General features: G+C 44.0%; 4 protein-coding genes across 5 annotated transcripts in view; 1 reads left to right on the top strand and 3 right to left on the bottom strand.

Annotated features, from left to right (window-relative positions):
• Positions 1–6,109, bottom strand: ssr1 (signal sequence receptor, alpha). Its single transcript, XM_083671179.1, has 8 exons — positions 5,976–6,109; positions 4,994–5,127; positions 4,766–4,862; positions 4,070–4,332; positions 2,880–2,956; positions 2,354–2,432; positions 1,523–1,616; positions 1–445 (listed from the first exon to the last, which is right to left on the bottom strand). The coding sequence occupies exons 1-8, from the start codon at positions 6,043–6,045 to the stop codon at positions 378–380; spliced, it is 882 nt and encodes a 293-aa protein (XP_083527305.1). The 5' UTR covers positions 6,046–6,109; the 3' UTR covers positions 1–377.
• A 6,555-nt stretch (positions 6,110–12,664) lies between these two features.
• Positions 12,665–13,489, top strand: LOC310802737 (hatching enzyme 1.2-like; the record flags this gene model as incomplete). Its single annotated transcript, XM_083667274.1, has 1 exon — positions 12,665–13,489. One exon carries the CDS (start codon positions 12,665–12,667, stop codon positions 13,487–13,489), a length of 825 nt encoding a protein of 274 aa, XP_083523400.1.
• A 3,085-nt stretch (positions 13,490–16,574) lies between these two features.
• The window catches only part of nebl (nebulette), a 68,425-nt gene continuing 59,107 nt past the window's right edge, over positions 16,575–25,892 (bottom strand). Inside the window, exons 5-8 of one of the 2 annotated variants that reach the window (XM_083666779.1) lie at positions 19,272–19,446; positions 18,806–18,898; positions 17,823–17,941; positions 16,575–17,071 (exon numbers count right to left, since the gene is read on the bottom strand). In XM_083666779.1, coding sequence (XP_083522905.1) covers positions 16,895–17,071; positions 17,823–17,941; positions 18,806–18,898; positions 19,272–19,446 — 564 coding nt within the window. In that variant the 3' untranslated portion in view covers positions 16,575–16,894. The remainder of the gene's footprint in view (positions 17,072–17,822; positions 17,942–18,805; positions 18,899–19,271; positions 19,447–25,892) is intronic. The other variant, XM_083666780.1, reaches the window with a different exon arrangement.
• LOC310809923 (uncharacterized protein) overlaps positions 19,936–25,892 on the bottom strand; it is a gene marked incomplete at its 3' end in the record, with an annotated part of 17,698 nt that continues 11,741 nt past the window's right edge. The window contains exons 18-26 of the mRNA XM_083677444.1: positions 25,496–25,603; positions 25,193–25,303; positions 24,726–24,842; positions 24,470–24,580; positions 23,124–23,228; positions 22,625–22,729; positions 22,175–22,279; positions 21,845–21,937; positions 19,936–20,094 (exon numbers count right to left, since the gene is read on the bottom strand). Coding sequence (XP_083533570.1) covers positions 19,936–20,094; positions 21,845–21,937; positions 22,175–22,279; positions 22,625–22,729; positions 23,124–23,228; positions 24,470–24,580; positions 24,726–24,842; positions 25,193–25,303; positions 25,496–25,603 — 1,014 coding nt within the window. The remainder of the gene's footprint in view (positions 20,095–21,844; positions 21,938–22,174; positions 22,280–22,624; positions 22,730–23,123; positions 23,229–24,469; positions 24,581–24,725; positions 24,843–25,192; positions 25,304–25,495; positions 25,604–25,892) is intronic.

The following is a 25,892-nucleotide window of genomic DNA, read 5'->3' as shown; positions in this document are numbered from 1 at the left end:
ACCCCTCAGGGACGTCGTCCATCATCTCAACTCACTCCAAATGCATCTCACAGTGTTCTTCAACACACACAGCTTCCTCTGAGATATCTTAAGACAGAATAATTATTTTAGAAAATGGGACCGTTTCTTTTATTGTATTTGTATTGTAACTGTTATAGATAGTGGGGAGGACCAGTCTCTAGGAGATAGGTACTGTGTTCTGTGGAGGACAGGACTGGATAGGACAGGATAGGGCTGTTCCCTCCCTCCCTCCCTCCCTCTCTCTCTCTCTTTCTCTCCCTCCCTCAGACAGGTTGGATGGTGTGCTACGGCAGCAGAAGTTGGCAGTAGCTGCGTCAGATGCCAGGCGAGAGGAGGCCGAGCAGGGCGGGCGCCCGTCACTCATCCGAGCCCGCAGAGCGTTTCTGGTTCCTCTTGCGGGGAGATCGTCTGGGGGAGGCCTTGTCTGAGGGACAGGGGGGATCGAAAAGGGGTTGGGGAACGGTTAGATAAGGAAATACACCAAACACATTCCCTAGATCGCATCTGGACAGATCTTAGCAAAAACATTGGGGATCGTACAAAGACTATTCAGAGGGCCGAATCCTAACTTGCGTGTTCTGTGGAAATCTCTCATTGACCTCAGTTGACGTGTGTAAATCAGCCCAGAGTATTTACTGTACTGGGGTCAAATGGACAACATTAACATTGATGCACAATATCCAAACTTTGATAGAGTAGTGATTCATCCTATAAAGTGTGACAGAACTAAAATGTTGACTAGAACACTACACCAACTGCAGACATGTACTAGCGGTTGAGACACAGGAGTAAATATTGAAACTGACTGACTGAGGTAACGCAATGATTGGAAACAGAGGATTTCTATCATTTTTAGCAGACTTGGCACTTCACTAATCACAACACTACTGTACTACCACACAGTCCTGAGTGAAGGGAAGCCTCACCTCGCCGACTCTGCACTGAAGATGCAAGGGAAAAAGAAGAGAGGGAGGGAGGGAGAGAGAGAGAGAAAGAGTGAATGACCCCCCATGCATAGAGAGAAAGAACAGGTATTTAGAAAACAGCAGCCGAACCAATAGAACTCAAGGGAAGAAGACCCAGCAACATAACCCAGAGAAGTTAACAAGGCATTTCAGTGAGACAGTGAACTATGAAAACAGTTAACTAACAAGGCTGATAGGGGTTGAAGTAGAGGCTATTATACTACAGGGAAGTGTAGATGCAGGTACAGTATTAGGAACACAGCCAGATGACCGGGCCAAGTGCCATAAACACACACAAAGCAGCATCTCCCACACATAAATGAGGCATTGTGGGATTACTAAAGCTACCCACAGCCCTCATGCACAAACAATAATCCCAATCTCAGATATGGGCTTCCCATTTATTTGACGTTAACAACACTTCCCAGGTTATTATAAGTGTATGAAGTAGCTGAGGAAGAGTGAGCATCAGGGGAGGATCACCTCTGTGGTTATAGATCAGGTTAGGGTTAGGTTACTGATCTTCTCAGACTTACTGATCTGGTTGAGGGTCTCCTGCGGGATCCAGCTCATGTCCACGTCGTTGTGGCTGGAGGTTCCCATCTCCACCTTGGCTGCTGGCCGCCTCCTCTGCTCAGCCACACAGACAGGAAGAGGAATTAAGCAAACAGGACAGGAAGTGTGGAAAACAGATTTCCTGGATAGAGACTTGAACGCTCTCTATTCAACACTGACACAAAAACTATTGGTCACATTCATAACCTTTTCAGCGGCCTAACTCAAAGTCTTGTCTTTACAACAAGTAAAGAAAAGGTGTTAATGTGGGCTACAGTCTAACATTATGATGAGACTTGAACTTCCTCAAATCAGCATTGAAACCCCAATTCTGTAGAACCGTAATACTGTACCCCTGCTACACCCTTAACCTCTTCAGCATTCGCCTCTCAGTATTTTACCAGTTGTTTCATTTTGAAACGGATCCTGTTAAAACTGGTGAACTGGCTCCTATGATAGCCTCCCTCCTCTGTCCCTGTCTACCTCAAAGCTTCTGAGAAAAGTGGTGGCACTATCTCGAATCCTTCTCTGGCTGTTGTCGTTCTCAACCTGAAACAACATCACTCATCAACAGTTACTGACAATCACCTGCACTTGATAGTATCACACTGTGGGTGTTGCCCCTACCGAATGGCCTCTGAGTGGAGAGAGAGGTGTATCTCTTGGTTATTTTTATTTTTTTTGTCCAGACTCATCTAACAATATATTTGGCACTCTACACATCTGTGCATCTCAGAGCTAAGCAGAGCTATATCCATACAGTGCTTTCGCATTCTCCCAGGGAAGTGTATTGAACTAGTGTCTAGACTTACCTTTCTGGACTCCAGGAGCTGATGAAGACCCACCACTACCAGCAGCCCCAGCCCAGACAGGAACACGTACAGGAAGATCCTGCGGGAGGGGAGAACAGGCAGAGTATATGTTAACCCACCAACTGCCAAAGAGTTCCAGAACACTCACCACCTAGAGAGTGCCAAGTACTTTATGTGGTGTTTAACCTAGCAACAATACTTTGATTGGCTACAAAATGAAGCATTATCACAGCATTTTTTTATGAATAAATTCGGGTGACTTTATTCACCCTCTGCACTAAATGAGTTAAATGCAGTCGCCAGCCAGTACATTGCCCCTGGTGGCTTGGTTGATCTATGTTTGGCTTGTTTTCCACAGGTGTAATAGATTCATACAAGAGGGATCATATACAGCTAGCCCTGAAGACATTAATGACTTTATACACAATACCCCGCCCACTGATGGCTGGGCTGTTTGACTGACAGCGTCTGTTTTTGGGAGGTTTCTTCTAATGGACAATAAGTAAAACCCCCGAGCTTCACTTACGTTTCTCCATCCAGCCCGTCTTCCCTCTCTGTGACGGTCACGGTCTGGTTGAACACGGCATCCTGGAACACATTACCCTGAGAGCAACACAGAGACAGGCGTAAGAGGGAGGATCAATAACTGCCGTGAACTGATGAACTACGACCTCAATTTATCTTCCTCGGCTTTATCCGACAGATCAACCTTCCATGCAAGGACCGGATACCTTCAGCCAGACCCGAGGCAAAATTAGACGATAGAAATCACCTAGCAATTATCTTGCTCTATGCTATGTATACAGTGCCTTCGGAAAGTATTCAGACCCCTTCACTTTTTATGTGTGTAATTGATTCCTATGCAAATCAGAGACCCTATAAAAACAAAGATATTAATTCCAAAATTACATGAACTATTATCCTTGCATTATAATGGACTCAATTCAACTTATTGGGTGATTTTTGCATTTTAGTTAATTTTAAGAGTGTCATAGCAAAGGGTCTGAATACTTATGTACATGAGGCAATTCTGTATTTCAATTTTGAGTCTATAACACAACAAAATGTGGAAAAAGTGAAGGTCTGAATACTTTCCGAAGGGACTGTAAGTACAAAAGTTTGGACACAAACTTGCCAAGCGTGTGCAAAGCTGTCATCAAAGCAAAAGGTGGCTACTTTGAAGAATCTAAAATATAAACCATATTCTGGTCTGTTTAACACTTTTTTGTTTACGACATAATTCCATGTGTTCCTTCATAGTTTTGATGTCTTCAATATTAATCCACAATGTAGAAAATAATAAAAAATAAAGAAAACCATTGAATGAGAAGGTGTGTCCAAACTTTTGACTGGTACTGTATGTGTGTAATTAATAGGTATTACATGATACACAAGACAGTACATCAAAGCCATGTTTAAATGTACAATCCGTCAACATAGCTGGCTCTCATCAAATCACTCGCATACATAAACAGCTCATTCAAGTTTATTAACTGAATAAGAGCAATAGAACATAACAAAACCTAGTGTTAGTAGAATACTAATAGAATATAACAAAACCTAGTGTTAGTAGAATACTAATAGAATATAATAAAACCTAGTGTTAGTAGAATACTAATAGAATATAACAAAACCTAGTGTTAGTCGAATACTAATAGAATAGAATAAAACCTAGTGTTAGTAGAATACTAATAGAATAGAATACAATAAACTCACATTGCTGTCCTTGTAGTTGAGGTTGATGACCAGGCCGAAGGGGCGGCCCCCCATTGGCTCGGCAGGGATGAAGGAGTATTCGAAGGTGGCCTGGCGCTGGGGGGGCACCACGATGCCCAGCTGGAGGGCGGTGAAGTTCTGGATGTAGAACTGGAAGTCCTGCGGGTAACGGAATGACGCGTCCAGAGATTCCACCACGAAGTTCTCACTGCCCTTGTTAGAGAAGCCCATCAGAAACTTGACAATCTCGTTGGCTGGGAAGTCTGGGGGGAAACAACCGAGAGAGGGAGGGAGAGGGAGAGAGAGAGAGAGAGAGAGAGAGAGAGAGAGAGAGAGAGAGAGAGAGAAAGGTCAAAAACAAAGAAGGGGTGGGGAGCGTACCACATCATCGCAAGGTTCCCGTTTCGATTCCGACCCTCGACACGTCTTGCATGTCACCCCTCCTCTCTCTCTCTCTCTCCCATCCATCCTGTCAATCTCTACTGTCTCTATCCCAATAAAGCAGAAATGCTCTAAAAACATATCTATAAAAAAATAACTTAAAAAATAATAATAAGAAGAAAGGGGTAACATCACGCAGGGAGGGGAGCGACTACGACACCGACTTGTGTAGATATTACGAGCCTGCATACACGCTACACAGGCTTAGGGAACAGAACGTGTTGAGCTGGGACAGTGTTAAACAGGCTACATTACCTTCTCCCTTGACGAAGAGGATGGTGGTGTCAGCGTTGGGGGAGGCTTTGATTTCCCCTGTAAGAGTTTCTTCTTCTTCATCATCTTTTTCTTCCGTCTAATGACACAAAGAGACGCGTTCATTGAACACACCGTGATGTGGGGGCGTGTGTGTGTGTGTGTGTGGGGGGGGGGGGGGGGGGGGGGACAGGCTATTCTGGAAACAGTAAAATAAAACCCGTCCCTTACCAGTTCCGTATTTTCATCATCTTGATCTTCCACTTCTGCCTCATCGTCTTCATCCTCAGCGGTGACATCATCAGCGACGTCTTCATCTGCTGCTTCCTCATCCTCTGTTGCATCCTGGGCTTGCACCAATGTCCCTGGATGGATTACAAAAAAAAAAAACACCCCAAAAACATTGAGAAACCCTGACCGTTTGGAACACAGGATAAATAAAGTTCTTACAAGTTGGGGGCAATGTTCAGTTTCACAGGTCATGAAAAGGACCTATCAAATGTCAGGCTAACAAGGATAATTCATTTTGTATGGATCTGACAAGAAATGTACTCTGCTCTTCAGACCAGATCAGCATACAATTTAAAAGCTTTGCCAAAAATAAAGGTTGCCTGAGGCCAAAGGAATGTAGTGTGATTGGATGACTGTCTGTCTTCCCCTTCTGAATGGTTTTTGAGAGCTGAGCAGTGATTAATGTGCTTTATTCCTGGATAAATCCTGTGCACAAATAAAGCCTGCTAGGTAACTGGCACATTTTCGACATAGACTTCACAGTACATATATGACGGCAACATCAGATAATATAAAGCTTCTTAGCTACCTTGCTAACCAGCTTGGTTAGCAAGCTAGTTAGCTACCTCGCTACATGCTGTGTGTGTAGGGCTAATGACAGCTAGCTAACTAGCTAGCTAGCTAGTTAAGGACACGTCAGTCTACTATACTCGAACAAGTAGCACGTTAGAGGCACTATGGTACATTTCCAATGACCGGACACTACCACATTTTTTGTCAATAGCTATGTGAAAAACTGCAAAACAAGGAGTAGCTGCAATGTCGTGTCGTAGTAAAAAAAATACTATCTGGCATTGCACATGTCAAATGCGCATTAGCTTGGAATGGCTTCTCTAAAGACTCTTCTTCATTGGTTAGCCAAAGCTCCCAGCTTGTCTAGCCGTTTCATTCCAAACAGAAGCTACCCAATTCACACGCTTACCCTGTAGGACAATTGTTGCCGGGAAAGCTACTAATAGTAGCAGAAGCAGTTTTGGTAGAAATGTCAGCATTTTGAAGTCCACGAAGCCCTTCTCTTGTGTGTCGGCCACTGTACTATTATAGCGCTTCCCTGTATCACAGCTCCGACCGCTGAATTCTATTGCGCATGCGCTAAAAGGCAACCTGTCATTTGGTGTCGTCATCATATAGTTTGTTTGCAATATATATTGGGAAATTTTTTTGATCAAAATATATAAAAGCAAAGAACAAGGAAGGAACGATGTGCTCTCTTTGATATAACAGAGTTTTTTTTTTTAATATATATATAGCTTCCCTTTCCAATGCTATTATGCACTGAATAGCCCTTATGTCTGTCATGTTTATTGTCTTCACGTGTTGTCACTGGTTGCAGGTAAACTCATTGTTATCATGTCTGCATGGTTGTAATATCTTTCGCAAAAAAGTCTATGAAATAATCGTACAATTCTGCACTAAAACGAAGCATAAACCAAACAATGGTAGCCAACTCATCTCCACAAGTCTTTATTTATCACAACTGTTAAAATGTACACTGAAGCATTGTGACATGACTGGGACATTGGTATAGGCCGACTATTGACCACCCAGACCTTTGAACAGCAGATAAACATCATATGGTCTTCTAAATAGTCATCACAATCAGTTGCTTCCATCTGGGCAGTCACAGTGTTTCAAAGGCAAAGCTGTCCTCATCCCCAACAACCTATGACAAGAAAGGATGTTGTTGTGATTGATTGATTGATTGATTGACAGACAGACAGACAGACAGACAGACAGACAGACAGACAGACAGACAGACTGATTGATTGATTGATTGATTGATTGATTGATTGATTGATTGGTTGGTTGATTGGTTGGTTGATTGGTTGATTGATAATATAGGCTACACTATCACAATAGTTTTTCAAGGCACCTCAATATATTCCTCCTCACTGAACGCAATCTCAACAAGGCCCTCCGCTTCTTCCACCATACTGTCCATGACCCCCTCCTGGTCCCCTTCAATCCCATACTGAACATCTTCTGGCTCTCCCTGCCCTCCATTCAAAGTTTTCACCAACTCATCCAGACTGGTTCCAAAGTCCCACAGGACTTGATCTCTTCCTGTGTCAGTCTGACCATGAGTGTTGGCCTCGGTCTCCAGTGTTCTCAGCAGTAGACACGCCCTGGCCACGCCCGGTCCCTCTGAATTCAGGGGGAGCTGAATCTCATAGTGCGGATCGTCCATGCTGCCTTTGAGTATGACTTGGAGACTGTACCTTGCTGTTGACACTGTACTGTCTTCCTCACCCACCCCTCTATCATGCCTCTCAGGAAGAGAGCAATACTCCCCCATTGGTTTTGGAGGCATCATTGCGCAATCTTCACCCCCCTCAATACCGTTCTGAAAAAATGTCTGCCTCGTCTCCCCCACAACAAGCAGTGGATACTGTCCTTCCCCCAGGACTGGCACTGGTAGTGTCACTGTCCCCCTGTCCTTCACCGACTTGCTCTGCCAGTCCACCAGACACCTGTCCTTCTCCAAGCAGGCCATACTCAGCCTGTCATTGGCCAGGGCCAGCGCCCGGTTGGTCTCCGTCAGGTCGTAGATCTCCTGGTCCTTGTGTCGCCTGCTCTCGCGGGCCAGCCTCAGAGCACGCTCTGTGACCTCTGCCCTCTCCAGCAGGTCGGCCTCCATGTTCCTCAGGTGGGCGTTGTCCAGCTCCAGCTGGCTCAGCACTCGCTCATACTCTGCCAGGCAACGACTCACCTGAGAGACAAGAGCTGAGTCAGTTATAGATCAATAGAAGCATGGATCAGTCGAGAATAGAATGAATAGAGAACAGATTAATAAAGGTTAAATTAGATGATACTTTATTGGTTGCCAAGTTTGATTGAATCCTAGTTCGTCATCCAGTTAGCCACTAATAGTCATACAAATAATAAACCTGTACAAAAAACCTGCTTCAGGTGGGAAATCTCGTCCGACACATACAGAAGCTCTCGCCACAAGGCATGGTGAAGGTGATTGGATTGGTCACCAGGGATTGGACAAAACAGAGGAATTGGGGCGAGGAAGTCTGCCGTCTGCATCTGTAGGAACAGGATGCAGGCTATAACACTGAAAATAATTCAACTGGAACTGTAAAATGTAACTAAATGATTGGAAAACACAAATCTAGAGGTACAGGGTGGTGGAAAGTAGACGTTGGACTGGGGATGAGAGATGATAAATCAAGAGAATCAACTCATACAATAGGGTCAGTGGGGGATGTGCTGTGGGTTTGGATTTTGGATTCCTGATGTTAATCAAAAGATTGGCTGATTGATTGTGCTGTAGATGATTTTCAGCATTTCTCCGCTTAACCCAGCCATCGGCGCAGTCACTCTCTGATCTCAGCGCAGCTGTAGGTTGATTTTTCGAGCATTGTGACTGCCTACGGCCCTAACCCTAACCCCTAACCCTAACCCCTAACCCTAACCCCTGACCCCTAACCCTAACCCTGGATTGATTAATTTTTCTTATGACTGATTCACTTACTTAGTCAAATGTATTTGTTGTAAGTCGCTTTGGATAAAGGCGTCTGCTAAATGCCATGAATGTAAATGTAATGTAAATGATCAGTGCAGTGAGGATGATGACTGACACTCACTGCTGCCTCCTCTGTTTCAGTCTCTGTAGAATGTTCAATTGCAGGTCCACCACACATGCTGTCCATGGGTGACTAGTTCATGAGGCAAAATGTGATTGAATAAATCCTCAAAAGTTTGTCAATATGTAATAAAGTCAATAAGTAGGCATGCCATGTGGTAATGGTGGACATACTGATACTATTGTCAGGGATGTCACATGTCACTTTACATCATCAATACTTCACACATTATTCAGACAAAAAATAGATTGACTTACTGGAGAAGAGGGGGCATTTTGTGGTATCGTTGGAACAATAAAGTCATGATTCATGTCAATTGAAATGTCCTGACTGACACACAGTGATTCATCAGTGGGTGCTGATAGATCCGCAAGCACTTCTTGATCCACGTCCATTATTTTGCTTCCAATTCAAGATGATGCAGTCCTTTTATGTAGTTATTTCCAACAAACAAACCCAGAGGCCCACACTGTCCCTCCAGACCTGAGAGTCCACTAGTTGGTCTGAGACATATGAGATGGTATTGGTTAATTACTTGATATTGGCTTTTTTTTCATTATATACTTCCATGTAAATTCCATAGTTGTGACACTACTGATGCAACAGTATATTGTATTGAGACTGACAGAGACACAATAAATAGTCTATAAATCGTGTCAGTTAAAAATAATAATTTCCTCTAATATATCGGATATCTTAAACTGTTTTGTGATTAACATTGTGTTGGCATAAGTCTAATATAGTCCAACTGCAGGGATAAGTTACAGTATAAATTCCATTTCTTACCGGTTGCTCAGAAAATGAATTTAATTTTCACGGCTATTTAAGAAATGTCATAATGTGTCGGATTGTGTCCACGTTGCAAGACGTCACAGTAAGGTCGTGACGTGAGCGTCTTCTATGTGTTGTGACGTCGCGCGCTGCCTTTTTTAAATGAGTACGTTCTAAAGTGGAAGGTCACTGGAGACCCAAACAAACGTCCAGCGCTGCAAAACTGAGATAAAAAAAAAGGTAATACGTGTATATTTGGCTGTCAAACTTGATCCCACTATAATAACATTTACTAGTGTTCACTATTTCACTTTCCCCAGCAGAAACGGAGAAAGTGAGGAAAAACTGCGCAGGTTAGAAGATTTATTTTCAAAAATCGATTTTCAGCTATATTAGCCAGTGATCATGTTAGCCACGTTACTTGTACCAGTAAACATGTCTCAAATATCAAATAAAAATATGTTACCACGCTCAGAAAATAGCTAAAATACAGTGCCCTCCATAAGTATTGGAAAGAGGAAGCAACAAGTCTTCTTTTAGCTCTATACTCCAACAGTTTCAAATCAAACAGTTACTCATCCTCAGCATTAATTCAATTGTGTTTTTTTCAAATTGGGTTCACCATTTAGAGAGTACAAAAAACATTTTTTAAACATACTCCAGTACTCCATACTTTCAGGGCTCAAGGAGTTAATCAGTATGAATTTCCATAGATGGATAGGTATTTCCCTCTCCAAGGTTGATCTTGTCTATTTTAGTTAACTTGTATTGAAATGTATGGTTGTAAGTTCATTTATGTCTTTGGGGATATGAATACCAAGTATGTCGACTGCTCCATCAACCTATTTTATTGGTAAACTGCATGGTAATGAAAATGTTGTTCCATATATTAGTGTATTTTGGTGTTTTGCACTAGCCCAAGAAGGTGCGGGGATACAGCAGGTGTGGGCAAGGTTGAACATTTAGCCTGCCCACGACACTTGTCATTGGCAATAAAGCTATGCTATGATAATACCCCTTTTGTTCATTTTCTGGTAGGTCTATTAACTTTACCAACCGCAAACCCTTGATAAATCTTAAACATGGTGGCCCATGGACACCACATGATTTCACCCAGACTTTCCCCTGATTTAAGCATCCAACAAGGTTCAACAAGATTGGGGTGAAATCTGCTCGTAACGGCCCGTTATTCCTCACATAATGGAACAGGGTCAATGACGCATGTTCCGTGCTCCCTATACAGTTTTAACAGTCCGGTAACTCTCGATAATTTCGGACAGGTTTAAAGTTATCCTTATTACGCCAATGGGCTATAGGCAATAATCTGTGAAATTACTAATTCACCCGGTCTTTTTACCGGTTGAAATTCAGAAACGAGCCTATTCCCAAATTTGTATGTGGGAATTATAACCCGAAATCTAATGAACGGATGATACGGACCCAACAGGCCCTATGTGAAGGTCCTGCATGCTTGGCTTTGTGATGAAGTTATTATAGACAGGTGATTCCAATTCTCCAATCCAACTATCAAATGAAATTAGAAACATTTAAATCATTGTCCACAAAGCAGTTTTATTTTCCACACGTGACACTGCATTTAATGACTGAAATAAAACGACGATTAACTGAGAAAAAAAGTGACATCAGGTATATCTGTCAGTCTCACCATACACAGAATCGGTGATGGCATACCAATTGAGAAGAAACAAACAAACAAACAAACACCTTTTTTTATACAGGGACATAAAAACGGAGCTACAAGCAAAAACATTAGGGCAAAATAAACGTGTGAGCGATACAATACATCCAATGGCTCTTGCTGTCCCTTCATCTTCTCATAAAAATGAATAAATATATGAGCATTTATCAACTGTTGTTCATTGCCTCCCCCGGAAAATAAAATCTAAAGTACTACAGTGAGGGTATGGGTCCCCAGTAGAGCCCTGCGCGGGACTGTTTTCTTCATCCCGCTCCCGCCCGCTCTCACTGAATTTCTGACCATTACCGCCCGCGACCGCAGGGTGCGTGTTACACTCCCGCCCGCTCCCGCAGTGTGTATGTCCACTCCCGCCCGTGTCCGCAAAACTCTTGAGAATTTCTGCCAGCACAATAATAGAGATGCATTGAATTTGTGTCTTCTCCCGTCCCGCAGGAGAAAACACGTAATTTTATAGGCTATTAATAAAGAGATTCATGGGGTTGTTTGTTTCGTCCGATCCCGCAGTGTTTTTTTTAGCCGCCCGTTCCCGCCCGCAGCAAAGTTCAAACCACCCGCTCCCGCGAGATTTGCGTTGGGTCCCGCGGGACCCTCTAGTTCCCAGCTACCATGTGTTCAGTAATAATGCCTTTCAATGACTACAGTAAGTGTGGACAGTAGGATGCAATGATTTTCCACACCGCAAGTTAGTATATCATTTATGACAAGCTCCATGTGAACAGTGATGGGTCTGGGGCTGATGGGTTTCTTACAAAGGTTTGGGCCACACTTCACCGTTTAGAATCCATCTGTGATTAAAGAGCTGCCTCGGTCACAACCACAGCAACATCTCAATTTACCCATTACCATCTTCTGCATATGCAATGGTTCCAAAGGCTGCACATCATATTCATACTCACCAAGGGAGACACTGAGGGATGTATGGCTACTGCCCACACTTTGACATAGACTAAGCTTATAGTGGACTCACAGTAAGCATATGGGCTTTCATTTATTACGCCATTGATAATCAAAAGATACAAATGTGGGGTGAAATAAAATAATATGATAAATTTGATTTAGGTAGGGTAGGGGATGCATATGAATAGGCACCTTGTATTGCAATTTTGTATGAAAGGTGCTATATAAATAAAGCTTGATTGATTGATTGAACAAAAACACAACAGTGGTGACAGATAATACCAATAATAACAACCATACTTAACCTAATGGGTTATTGAATAGACCTGACATGGTGTAAGTTGATCAGGGTGGATTAAAACCATGTTGAAACTGTAGGCTTGGCCCTGGAGTCCTCCCTGTAAATGTTTATTTAGCATTAGCAGCATGGACCCCAGCCCTTAATCCTCCTGCAGACACACCTGCAGAGACCTGTATAAAAGCCCTGGACTGACCAACACTCAGACATCAGCCTCAGTGCCAAGGAACCTCTCCAAAGCATCTCCACAGCCATCTAGAACCTTCTAGAGTACCTCCACCACCAGAGCCAAGGAGCCATCCAGAGTAGCCTCTCTTCTCTCCACCATGAAGATGGACCACAGCCCCTCTCTCACCCTCCTCCTGCTGCTCCTGCTGGGCCTCTCCCAGGCCAACTCTCTCCTGGAGGACGGAAGTGAAGAAGATGGAAGTGGAGAAGAGTATGAGATGGACGACCCTGAGGCTGAAGTTATCGACATCACCACCGGAATTCTGACCGCTAACAACGGCTCCAGTGAGATGCTATGGGAGGGAGACATGTTAGCACCAAAGACCAGAAACGCCATGATCTGCTACAACAATAACTGCCTGTGGAAGAAAGGCAGAAGCGGCAAGGTTGAAGTGCCCTACATAATGGGCCGTGAATTCTCTCAGCGCGACAGCCAGATGATCGAGAGAGCCATGAGGTCCTTCCACAGCAGAACCTGCATTCGCTTTGTGCCCTACTCAAATCAGCGCGACTACATCAATGTTGTGAGTAGGAGCGGCTGCTTCTCTGATCTTGGGAGAATCGGAGGCGGGCAGCTTCTGTCTATCAGCAAAAGTGGCTGCCTTTACCACGGTATCATTCAGCACGAGATCCTCCACGCTCTGGGCTTCCAGCACGAGCAGACCAGGAGCGACCGTGACCAGTACGTCAGGATCAACTGGCAGTACATTCCCTCCAACAAGGCCTTTAACTTCCACAAACAACAGACCAACAACCTGAACACACCCTACGACTACTCCTCAATCATGCACTATGGAAAAACAGCCTTCACTTCGCAACCGGGAAGGGATACCATCACCCCCATCCCCAATGCAAACGTGAACATCGGCCAGAGGCAAGACCTGTCCAGAATCGACATCCAGAGGATCAACAAATTCTACAGATGCTAAGTCTGAGGAAAATAGCCTGGAGAAGCTGAATATGAAGTGTCCGGTTCAGTAAAATCACCAGCACACTAGTTTGAGTTTAATTTGAAATAGATTAAGTTGTAGTGTGTAGAAATGTGTTGTGGAATGTAGCTGACTGCATCACTTTGAGCACATTGGTGAAATGGGTTGAAACATACAAATAAAAGCATTGGAAAAAAACGTTATTGAATATGATCTCCTTTTTCGCTCTCCTGATTATACCTCATATCATATTTCTTTTGACGGGTTCTCCTAAGGTTCCTTGGATGGTGATAGCCTGGAGCATCTTCTTGAGGAAGTGCTTTGATGTTGCCCCATTGAGGCCTGAGTGGTGGGTCTATTTTAGTTAACTTGTATTGAAATGTATGGTTGTAAGTTCATTTATGTCTTTGGGGATATGAATACCAAGTATGTCGACTGCTCCATCAGCCTATTTTATTGGTAAACTGCATGGTAATGAAAATGTTGTTCCATATATTAGTGTATTTTGGTGTTTTGCACTAGCCCAAGAAGGTGCGGGGATACAGCAGGTGTGGGCAAGGTTGAACATTTAGCCTGCCCACGACACTTGTCATTGGCAATAAAGCTATGCTATGATAATACCCCTTTTGTTCATTTTCTGGTAGGTCTATTAACTTTACCAACCGCAAACCCTTGATAAATCTGAAACATGGTGGCCCATGGACACCACATGATTTCACCCAGACTTTCCCCTGATTTAAGCATCCAACAAGGTTCAACAAGATTGGGGTAAAATCTGCTCGTAACGGCCCGTTATTCCTCACATAATGGAACAGGGTCAATGACGCATGTTCCGTGCTCCCTATACAGTTTTAACAGTCCGGTAACTCTCGATCATTTCGGACAAGTTTAAAGTTATCCTTATTACGCCAATGGGCTATAGGCAATAATCTGTGAAATTACTAATTCACCCGGTCTTTTTACCGGTTGAAATTCAGAAACGAGCCTATTCCCAAATTTGTATGTGGGAATTATAACCCGAAATCTAATGAACGGATGATACGGACCCAACAGGCCCTATGTGAAGGTCCTGCATGCTTGGCTTTGTGATGAAGTTATTATAGACAGGTGATTCCAATTCTCCAATCCAACTATCAAATGAAATTAGAAACATTTAAATCATTGTCCACAAAGCAGTTTTATTTTCCACACGTGACACTGCATTTAATGACTGAAATAAAACGACGATTAACTGAGAAAAAAAAGTGACATCAGGTATATCTGTCAGTCTCACCAAACACAGAATCGGTGATGGCATACCAATTGAGAAGAAACAAACAAATAAACACTTTTTTTTATACAGGGACATAAAAACGGAGCTACAAGCAAAAACCTTAGGGCAAAATAAACGTGTGAGCGATACAATACATCCAATGGCTCTTGCTGTCCCTTCATCTTCTCATAAAAATGAATAAATATATGAGCATTTATCAACTGTTGTTCATTGCCTCCTCCGGAAAATAAAATCTAAAGTACTACAGTGAGGGTATGGGTCCCCAGCTACCATGTGTTCAGTAATAATGCCTTTCAATGACTACAGTAAGTGTGGACAGTAGGATGCAATGATTTTCCACACCGCAAGTTAGTATATCATTTATGACAAGCACGGATACAGTAGATGTAATCGCTGGCTGCTGTAGTGAAAGAATAAAACGTGACTTGGCTTGTGTATCCACAGTTTTACCACCGTACACCAGAATCCTCATTCATTAGGTTACAATCCAACAGGCAGACTGTTTGGGCATGTTGGAAGTGTTCACAAGACAGAATATGACAAGCCTTTTACTCTACACTGGGTAGACATGTGGACAGTTTCCATGATCCAGAGTAAGTCCTCTATAGTGGACTAGAGGCCAGAGATCCTCAATTGCACATGGTCTTTAGTCCAGGACTGGTCTTTATCTGGGTCTAGGAAACCAGTCCACAGTCATTTAATGATCGTATGTGAGGGCTAAGTAAGTATTATACAATATGGATAAATACAACTCCATTGAACTCACAGCAAGAGATGCCATGGTGACTGGCTGACTATACTCACTGTATTTCAGGATATAAAACATCAAGCAGTGTATTAATGAGATACAGTAACTAAAGATTTACTGTTTGTCTGTCTGACAATCTTGCCAGATTGAAGTGAAAATAAATTATTCTCCACTCCCTCTTCCCTACCAGGGTTGGGGTCAATTTAATTTCAGTTCAGTCAATTCAGGAAGTGATATGAATTTACTATTATTTTTTTTTTTGAAAAACATTTGATCTAAAAAGCTACTCATTTTCAGTTTATTGAGAAATCATTGAAAATAAATGCCCTATCTGCAGTCATTGAATTGTTATTTAATTGTACTTCCTTCATTGAAATTTAAACTGACTCCGTCCCTGCCCCCTTGACCTTCCTTTGTTCATAAAAAGAGGTTAGTGTTGATGTCTAAATGTAAAAGATAATCAAAATGAAATACAACAAAGTACAACAAGGCTGGTCTCTCTCTCCTTTACTCCGGTCCTGGAGGACTGTGGGGCGCTGTTCAATCAAACTCTGATCCCGAAGGTCCTGGCTAAGTCAGATACATCTTTCTGTTGACCCTGCAGGAATGCATGTTTGGCTTCATGAAGCAACAAGACAATGTGGTGGTCAGTGTGGGACAATAGAAATGCAGCTGCATATCAATTCAAACATGTGATCTTGTTGAGTGAAGAATGTTGTTTTTGACTTGTCCACAAGGACTTGTCAACAGTTTTGCTTGAATAGGGTCCTATATCTCCAAATTCCTTATCCACCAGGCACGTGATTATCAAATTGAATTGCATTTTTTTTTTTTATCAAATCTTATCGCGAAAAACAAAATAAAACACATTTTTACTAGTTGAGAATTTTCAGTGGTCACTAGTCAAATAGATATTCAGTTGGTTAGAGATGGCTATTGAGAGGTGTAATGTCTCACAGTGTGTATCTTGTTGTTGTCTAAATTGAGTAAACTGAACTACTGTTAAATTCAATTTCCTTAAGCTCAAATTTATGATAGAAAGGTCAGCTCATAGAAATAGAATTTAATGTAATTCTAATTATATGGGTCAGTTATGCTTGCCCTCCAGGACCAGGATATTCTAAGCCACACACTGGAGACTGGAAATGGGAGAAGACTTCCACCAGGGCAAAGGAGCCCCATGGGTAAATCTCAATAGTCTACAGTGGCTTCCTCTCCCCTGCCTTCATACACTGACATTATCAAGACTGAACAGGCAAAAGTCAATTCCTAGGCAACCATATCCCCTTTCACCTATCCTTTGTTGTTCAGATCTAGTACAGACGAAGAAGAAGAAGAAGTCGACAGTTGAGGAAACCACTCTAGACTATTGGGACGTGCCCCTCTAGTTGCAACACTCTACGTAGTTGGCCGGTAGCATGCCGGATCTGCCCGTCCTCTGCACCGTGCCGTACATCCAGCCCTCGTCGATGGGCTGGGCGTTGACAATGACATCGCCATCGCGGAATGACACCTCGTCGTGATCCTGAGCCGCATAGTCATACAGCGCCCGGTACACCCTCTGGACGGCAGGCATGGCAACAGCAAGGAAGGCAACAGTGTCAATCATGGAGAAATAATGAATCACCTTGAGTAATGCATGTGTAATAACAATAATATATGCCATTTAGCTGACGCTATCCAAAGCGACTTACATTGCAGTGAGTACATACATGTTATTAGTGTACAGTACCAGTCAAAAGTTTGGACACACCTTCTCATTCAATGGTTTTTCTTTATTTTTTTAAAATTATTTTCTACATTGTAGATTAATATTGAAGACATCAAAACTATGAAGGAACACATATGGAATTATGTAGTAAACAAAAAAGTGTTAAACAAACCAGAATATGTTTTATATTTTAGATTCTTCAAAGTAGCCACCTTTTGCTTTGATGACAGCTTTGCACACTCTTGTTTGTGTCCAAACTTTTGACTGGTTCTGTATATGGTCCCAGTGAGAATCAAACCCACAACCTAAGCATTGTTAGCACCATGTTCTACCAACTGATCCACAGTGTTTATGTATGGATGCATCAATTCATGTCTGTCCATCCATCCCAATGTTGACCATGGTACACAAGAACTTCACTATGTCAACTGACAAAAATGTATAAACAAATATCTGAGTCACATACGTTTGATTCTTTCAAAATGTAATCCACCACTGTGTGCAAGTAACACAGGGCTCCAAAGTGCTCCAGCTAAAGAGTGCTGTGCAACACTAAAAACATGCAAAGACCGTTTTGGTAATTCGGTGTGTTGGCACGTACCATGGTGGCAGAGTGTGGGGGGGACTGCAGAGACCTCACAGAGGACATGCTGGTCTGGTGCATGTAACCATACCCCTGCTGCTGGGCACTCTGATGGTAAGCTCCAGGTAACACCGGAGCTGGGGGATGGACAGACAGATGGACAACAGACAGAGAGATATAGACAGACAGACAGACAGACAGACAGACAGACAGACAGACAGACAGACAGAAGAACATGGAGCAGAGTTAGAATTTCTGCAGTTGAGAGTTCAAACACATGTGGACGTTGTCTCCTTTGCCCCGGTCACACTGCTAGTAAGGTGATGGTTAGAATTCACACACTGTGCATCACAAAACAATCAAGATGTTAAAGTAGCACCACAAATCGACCTGAAAACAGATTTTTAAAGTCACAATTGTTAGGTTGTTTCTGTGGGTTAGGAAAGAAACCAGTGATAAAAACAGGCTCCCGTTACAATGGTGGCCTGGAGGCGGTCACACTGTGCTACCTGTGTCCTGAGACTGCAGTGCAGAGCTGCTGCTGCAGACAGACAGGCTCTTGTCCCACAGCTCAGACACCGGAGAGCTGAACGACTGGGCCTGAGAAGGGACTGACTGCTGGGAGTGCTGCCTGCTCAGGTGGCTGGCGCGCTCTGACACACCACAGCCACCAGGGGGAGACAGACACAGAGGAAGAGGCAGAGACGGTCAGGGTAACCGGTTGGGAAGACAGGACAGATACAATGCAGGGAACAGACTTGATGAATGACAGATCAGTGACACATTCATTTATCAGGACAAAACGTGAGAGAACATGAATGAATAGTGGCTCTTGGCAATACTGGTAGGAAAATAAAGGAAGATACAAACAACAGAAATAAAGGAAGATACAAAACAAGAAACTAGTGAGTAAATAGAAAGTAGATACTGTAGGTAGAGATAGAAGATATAGGAGGATGATGGAGTGTACTGGATAGGTAAAAGCATGTTGTGGTCAGTACCAGACAGTCTGCGTAGGCTTTTAGACTGACAGTTGTCCTCCACAGGGTCAAAGTCAAATATGGAACCTGGGTCAGTCCTCCACACCTTCAGATCTTAGACCATGAGAGGAAGGATATCATCGGAGGTCATTTAGAGGTCATAGGTTATTTGGAGAGCAAAGACAAGCAGAGAAACAACACTTTCATCAAGAAAGAAAGGTCCTCCACACCTTCAGATCTTAGACCATGTGAGGAAGGATATCATCGGAGGTCATTTAGAGGTCATAGGTCATTTTGAGAGCAAAGACAAGCAAAAAAACAACACTTTCATCAAGAAAGATGTGAAATAGAGAGCATGACAGTTAGGGGCTATAGGCATCCTGGGAGTTTGAGCCCATCACACCTGTGGGTGAAATGTGTGGACCAGGACACGTGTGTGGAGCAGCCAGCAGACCTAACCATAAGGCCGAATGCGAGCATGACCTACCTACGATGATGCCACCAGGTCTCCTGTCCATCTCCACCACCTGTGGATGAATGCCCTTATACGCTGCCTCACTCATCATCTGATTGGCTCGCTGAATCCTCTCCATGTGGGGGTCCGCCATCACCGGGGTGCATCCCCGCCCCCTCGTCCGCTCGAAGTCCTCGTGGTATTTCGCCTGTAGAAGCAAACGGACACGTAGCACGTTGAGTGTCGCAAGTCTGCATTTCGAGCAGCGGTTGACTGACATGACTGAGAGGGAAACTGATGTACATTCACTAATGTAGTCGTTACATTTCACATGAGGCAAACCCAGTCAGTTGGGGAGACAACACAAGTGCAAACACACACGCTCTCGCACGCACACACACACACAACGACTGTTAAGGGGGTGCATTTTGGTCAGTGAGCAAAGAAAATTCACACAGGAAACCATGTAAAATCTTTTTATTAGTAACAGTAGGCAAAACACACACACACGCACACACACGCACACACACACTCACACACACACACACACACACACACACACACACACACACACACACACACACACACACACACACACACATTATGGCCCCAACACAGTGGGCACCAGCCATGCTGTCAATGCTGGCTCTGTTAATTCATAGTGCTGCAAGCCCACCCACGGTGCTCCTGAGTCATGTTACAGTAGCTCCGCCCACAGCCAGGAGCACTGCCATGGTAACCTGATCGCTACCATGGAGATGCTGTTCTGGGACTTCCTGACACGCCTCAGTTCGGGCGTGTCTATCTCTGTGCAGGACCGTCCCTTCAGTTCCTGCAGCCCGCGCTGGTACTTGACCTGAAACACAGAGCACAGAGGAAAAGCATGGTCATCCTAGCATACTCACGTCAACAGTCTAAAATGGCTACCTCTCCTTGTCTCTGTGCCATCACCTGCAATTTGGTGGTTGCCAACTGGTTCACTGTTTTTATCGCGGCACTGCCTAAGTGGCATCTGTGCACTAGGCTGCATCTATGGCTTTATCATGGCAATATTTAAGTGTCTTCGAGACTTGGGGGGGCCTGTGGTCTCATCGATGTGATAATGTATGATACTGTGTGATTCTATGTGGTAATGTATGATACTATGTGATTCTATGTGATAATGTATGATACTATGTGATTCTATGTGATAATGTATGATACTGTGTGATTCTATGTGGTAATGTATGATACTGTGTGATTCTATGTGATAATGTATGATACTATGTGATTCAATGTGATAATGTATGATACTATGTGATTCTATGTGATAATGTATGATACTGTGTGATTCTATGTGATAATGTATGATACTATGTGATTCAATGTGATAATGTATGATACTGTGTGATTCTATGTGGTAATGTATGATACTATGTGATTCAATGTGATAATGTATGATACTATGTGATTCTATGTGATAATGTATGATACTGTGTGATTCTATGTGATAATGTATGATACTGCATGATAATGAATGACACTGTGTGGACGATACAGTACTATGTACTGTAATACTGCATGACACAGGGTCCCTTAACAACTTGCCGAGCTGATGTTCTCTTGGTTCTGACGAACTCTCTCCAGCTCAGGGGTCACCCCCATACTGGTAGCCTGACCCGGCTGATTCTTATACTTCACCTGGGGGGGACAGGGCAACATCTACATTACACAATGACACCATTCATGTACAGTAGCATTATGACGACAGAGTTCATCTTACAAAAGGACAACATTCACAGAACTTGGTCGGTGTCTGACAACATTCTGTACTACATGGTGACCAACAGCACTGTGTCAGCCCTGTTACGCCCTTTGTCTAATAGTGTATTTTTGAGGGAGCCCGTGTTGACATATCCACTCCTGCTCCCCTCTGTAACCAGTCTAGCTGGTGTGGTGACCACTTCCTCCCAGTCAACCATTTCCTGTATGCAACCGTTTGTGTTGACAGGTCTACCATTGCCCCCTTCTTGTGAGAGAGGCTAGGCCCATCATTAGTGACTGTCAGCTGGGTGCCACCAGTGGTCTGGTCCAGTCCTGGAGGCGCCACAGACCCTGATTTGGCTGGACTGGCTGGCAGGGTCCCTGCGCACCCTCTGTCTCCTCTCTCAATGGAGGGTTGTTCAGAGAGGGCCACTAATGGCTGGTAATGACTGGGACTGGACAAAGGCCAGGGTGAAAGGACTGTCTGTCTGTATCAGTACTGCTGCTAGGGGAGGTGAGCCAAGCCAGGCTGGGGCAGGCTTTCACATCAAATCAATGTTCAATTCAATAACAAACCACGTTTGGAACGTGTTGGCATGTGTATTTTGTCTTTATGGGTCTAAAAGAGCCAGATGACCACGTTCTAATTTGAACTTGTTGAACTGAAGGGTTAGGTTACTCTGTGAGTCTGCTGTTTTTTCTGTCGAGGAAAAAACCCAAAAGAAATCAACCCCAACCTGACAGGCAGACACAACAGAGAGGTCTGTTCTCAAAACAAGCCTTTCTTATAAGGGCATAGGTCAGACTAGGGTGATAGGGGCGTCAGTTACAAGGCTTGACATCCCCTTGACTAAAGGTCTCACCGAGCTGATGTTCTCCTGGTTCCTTCGGACCCTCTCCATCTCTGGTGTGTCCATGACTGCAGTCCCACTGCCCACCCCTTCTCTGTACTGCACCTGAGTATGGGACAAAGACAGAGATGATTATTATGACTATGATGATTATTACCATAGACGATTCACCTACTTAGTCAAATGTATTTGTTGTAAGTCGCTTTGGATAAAGGCGTCTGCTAAATGCCATCAATGTAAGGAAAATTTAAATAGAGAGAGGAGAGAGATGGAAAGAGGCTGAATTGTATCTTCACCAACGCGGTGTACGCAGCAGGACGGGTGTGTGGTTGGTTGCCTTACATCACTGATCTTCTTGGTGTTCTCCCTGGCCAAGACGATCTCTGGGGTGTCGGTGACAGACGACATCAGGCCTTTGAGTAGCTTGGAGTCCCAAGTGTAGCGCAGCTAGAGGGTTAGAGTAAAGGGAGGGATGAAGAACAGAGATGCCCTTCTGCTGTACTGTGTTTACAGAAGATATTGTCCGAGAGACAAAAATAAACGCTTAATCTAATCGTAACAGGGAGTAGTGTACAAGTGTACTGTACATGAACTGCTTGGTAAATCTAAAATGAGCTTTATATAATCATAACATGCTGTGCGTTTTTGTAATCACATTAAGTGGTATAATCAAAATGTGCAGCATGAAATAATAATACATGGTGTGAAATTGAAATGTGTGTGTGTGTGTGTGTGTGTGTGTGTGTGTGTGTGTGTGTGTGTGTGTGTGTGTGTGCGTGTGTTTCCACCCACTGAGCTGATGTTTCTCTGGTTGTTCTTGACCCTTTCCATCTCGGGGGTGTTGGATACGAGAGCGTAGGATCCCTTCAGCTTCTCAGCCTCACCCTTGTACTTCTTCTACAGGGAGACCAGAGAATCGCACGGGACTGAATCACATATCCTCAGAGTCAGTTAGGGTTTGGAAATTGGAAATTCCTATTGACGACAGTAACACTTTTCATGGGTAAAGTGACATTGTCAATGGATGACATGACTGGATGATTTTGATGATGCAAAATCCCATCCACAGCATACACGTTTTGAGTAAACACACAGTGTAGCTTGCCTACAATCTCTCTAAAGGCCCTTTCACCCTCCTCTACCCCTCTGTACACTTCCTCTACGATAAAAGCGTCTGCTAAATGTCAAAAATGTAAATGTAAATGGTTGAATTGGGGAAGCTAATAGCGTATCATTGTTAGAATATTTCAACAGTAACATTGTTCACCGCAGTGTTGTCAGTTAGCCCTACCTGACTGTAGACATCCTTCAGGTAGGCAGCGTGCAGGAGCTCAGGTGTGTCTGTCACAGTGCTGTACGAGTTCCCCCTCAGCTGGGCCGTCTGCTTGTAGGAGGCCTGCGGCAGAGTTTACAGGCAATCAAAGTGCATTCACCTTAGGAGTTGGATGGATTTACAGAGATTGGCACTCACAGTCTCACAGCTCAGCCTGCTAGATCAAAAGCTTTCAAACAAAGAACAAGACAAGCACTTTGGATAGCCATTCCCACTAAACCAATTAGTGTGGATTTACCGTAAGTCACAGCAAATACTTTAGCCAATACAAACATTTTCAAAAAAGCTCAAAAGCCCCCAAAAATATAGCACTACCCCACTAGGCCAAGATGGCATTAGCTGCTTTTCGACAGCGGTGCCAGTATGTGCCAAGGCTTACTAGCGGCCAGCTAGTGCTCAAAGCCCGGTGCTTAGAGCCCAGTTAACAAGCCCGTTTGAATTTCCACAGTTGGGATCTCTAGTCCCGCCCCTTATAATCTCCAGTTTGTTTACATTATGCAGTTCGTAAGGCAGCGAACTATGGAGACAACACAGCAAATGATCCAGTTTCCCAACAGGTTCTGGTAACACAACAACTTCATGACAACTGTATTTGTAAAAAGCGCTATTCAAATCCATTTGATTGTGTAGTTACACAGAGCTAACGTCCACCCACCATGTTCACTGGCCAACTGAAGACTTGGATAATATGTATATCCTGCCCTTGCTCTAAACCCGCGCCCCGAGCCCCGTTCAGCCTCATAAGGACCAGGGGGGGTAGAGGAGGGTAAAAGCCTGAGTTTGAAGCACCGAACAGGCCTGGAGTAAACCCTGTTTGTGATTGACTGTGGAAAAGCAGTTGGTCTTGGCAGGCACGGAAAGCCGGTATTGTTGTCTCTCAGATGAATGTTTTATGAGGCAACTTCAGAGAACGATACAGAGCTTGTGTGTGTGTGTGTGTGTGTGTGTGTGTGTGTGTGTGTGTGTGTGTGTGTGTGAGAGGGTAAGAGAGCGCAACAGCCCATCTATTAGTCATGAGTACGTCCATACGTTGTCTGCGAGAGCTGCTGTTGTTGTGTAACGAAGCACCCAGGATGGAGGGGTCCTCCTGTCCCATCTGCTGCCTGGTATCCTACCTGTGTAGAACTACTAAGTCCGGCCGATGTGTCCATGTGTACAGGTGTGTAAAACACAGAAGGGGTTATCTCAGGTACAGGTAGGCTAAGATGAGCCAGCCTCCCACCATTCACCTATGTAGTCCTTTCAGATCAATGCACATCATAGGGCCAGGAGCTAGGTCTGAGTGAATGCAGTGTGGGGCCTACCTGGTTGGTTATCTCGGAGGCCCTCTTGGCTCTCTTGATCTCCAGGACGTCAGCAGAGACCTCCATCCCTTTACCCACTATCTCATTCTCCAGGTCCTTACGGTACTCCTTCTGTGAAGGAGAAGAGGTCACGCACAGTCAAGGGGAGGTGGGAGAGAGACATAGATGGATCGAGGGTGTAGGTGTGAATACAAATGCCACAAGACCAAAAAAAGCTGCTCATATTGTGTGAGTGTGTGAACAAACGATGCAGTACCTCATTGAGGATCTGACTGGCGTTTCTAGCCCGGAGCAGCTCCGGCGTCTCCTCCAGCCCCAGACCAGACAGCCCTCTCCCTTTAATCTCCAGCTCCAAGTCCTTCCTGTACTCCTTCTACAGGTCAGAAACACACTGCATTGTATAGGACAAAATACGACACTAGTGGTTTGTGTGTGTGTGTGTGTGTGTGTGTGTGTGTGTTTGTGTCCGGTGTGTGTGTTTGTCTGGTGTGTGTGTGTGTGTGTCCGGTGTGTTTGTGTGTGTCCCCCCGTTGTGTGTGTGTGTCCGTGTGTGTGTGTGTGTATGTTTCCGGTGTGTGTGTGTGTGTGTGTGTGTATCCGGTATATGTGTGCGTGTGTGTGTATATATGTTTTCGGTGTGTGTGCGTTCGGTGTGTGTGTGTGTTCGGTGTGTGTTCGGTGTGTAGACGGTGTGTGTGTGTGTGTGTGTGTGTGTGTGTGTACCTCACTCAGTAGGCTGGTGGCGTGACAAGCGGTCAGGTACGCAGGGGTAAGGTCTACGTCCACCAGGGCCTTGCCCCGGATGTGGTCATCATACTCCTTCCTGTACTCTCTCTGATGCCAGCGGGAAGGACAGAAGCACAAACATATTTTTTTCTTCTTTTCCTTCTTCTCGAATAAACTCATTTCAAGTTGCACTGACTAAGAATTACATTTCATCCTATTGCATCAGGAACTAAGTTCATCCTGCTGCATCAGGAACTAAGTTCATCCAGTTGCATCATGAACTAAGCATATATGCCTCACCTCGCTCTGCATCTTCTGCGCCTCCTTGGACACTCTGTATGACAGGGTGTCAACAAACTCCATCTGAGACTTGCCCTTGTTCCTCTCGTACTCCTCCTTGTACTTGACCTGTCAGATAAAACACGTCATGTCACGCTCTCCATAACACAACTCACACACAAGGACAAAGCCCAGAAGGCTGTTATGTAAAGCGAAATGGTAGATGTTAACTGGATGTCCCTGAAGCTACTGATTTACAGTACCAGTCAAAAGTTTGGACACACCTTCTCACTCAATGGTTTTTCTTTATTTTTGTATTATTTTCTACATTGTAGATTAATCAAACATCAAGACTATGACATCAAAACTATGAAGGAACGCATATGGACTTATGTAGTAAACAAAAAAGTGTTAAACA

This window comes from Argentina silus, assembly GCF_951799395.1.
Source record: "Argentina silus genome assembly, chromosome: 1".
Classification (NCBI taxonomy): Eukaryota; Metazoa; Chordata; class Actinopteri; order Argentiniformes; family Argentinidae; genus Argentina; species Argentina silus.
The sequence above is the reverse complement of the archived record's forward strand: the minus strand, read 5'-3'. Positions and strand labels throughout refer to the sequence as shown.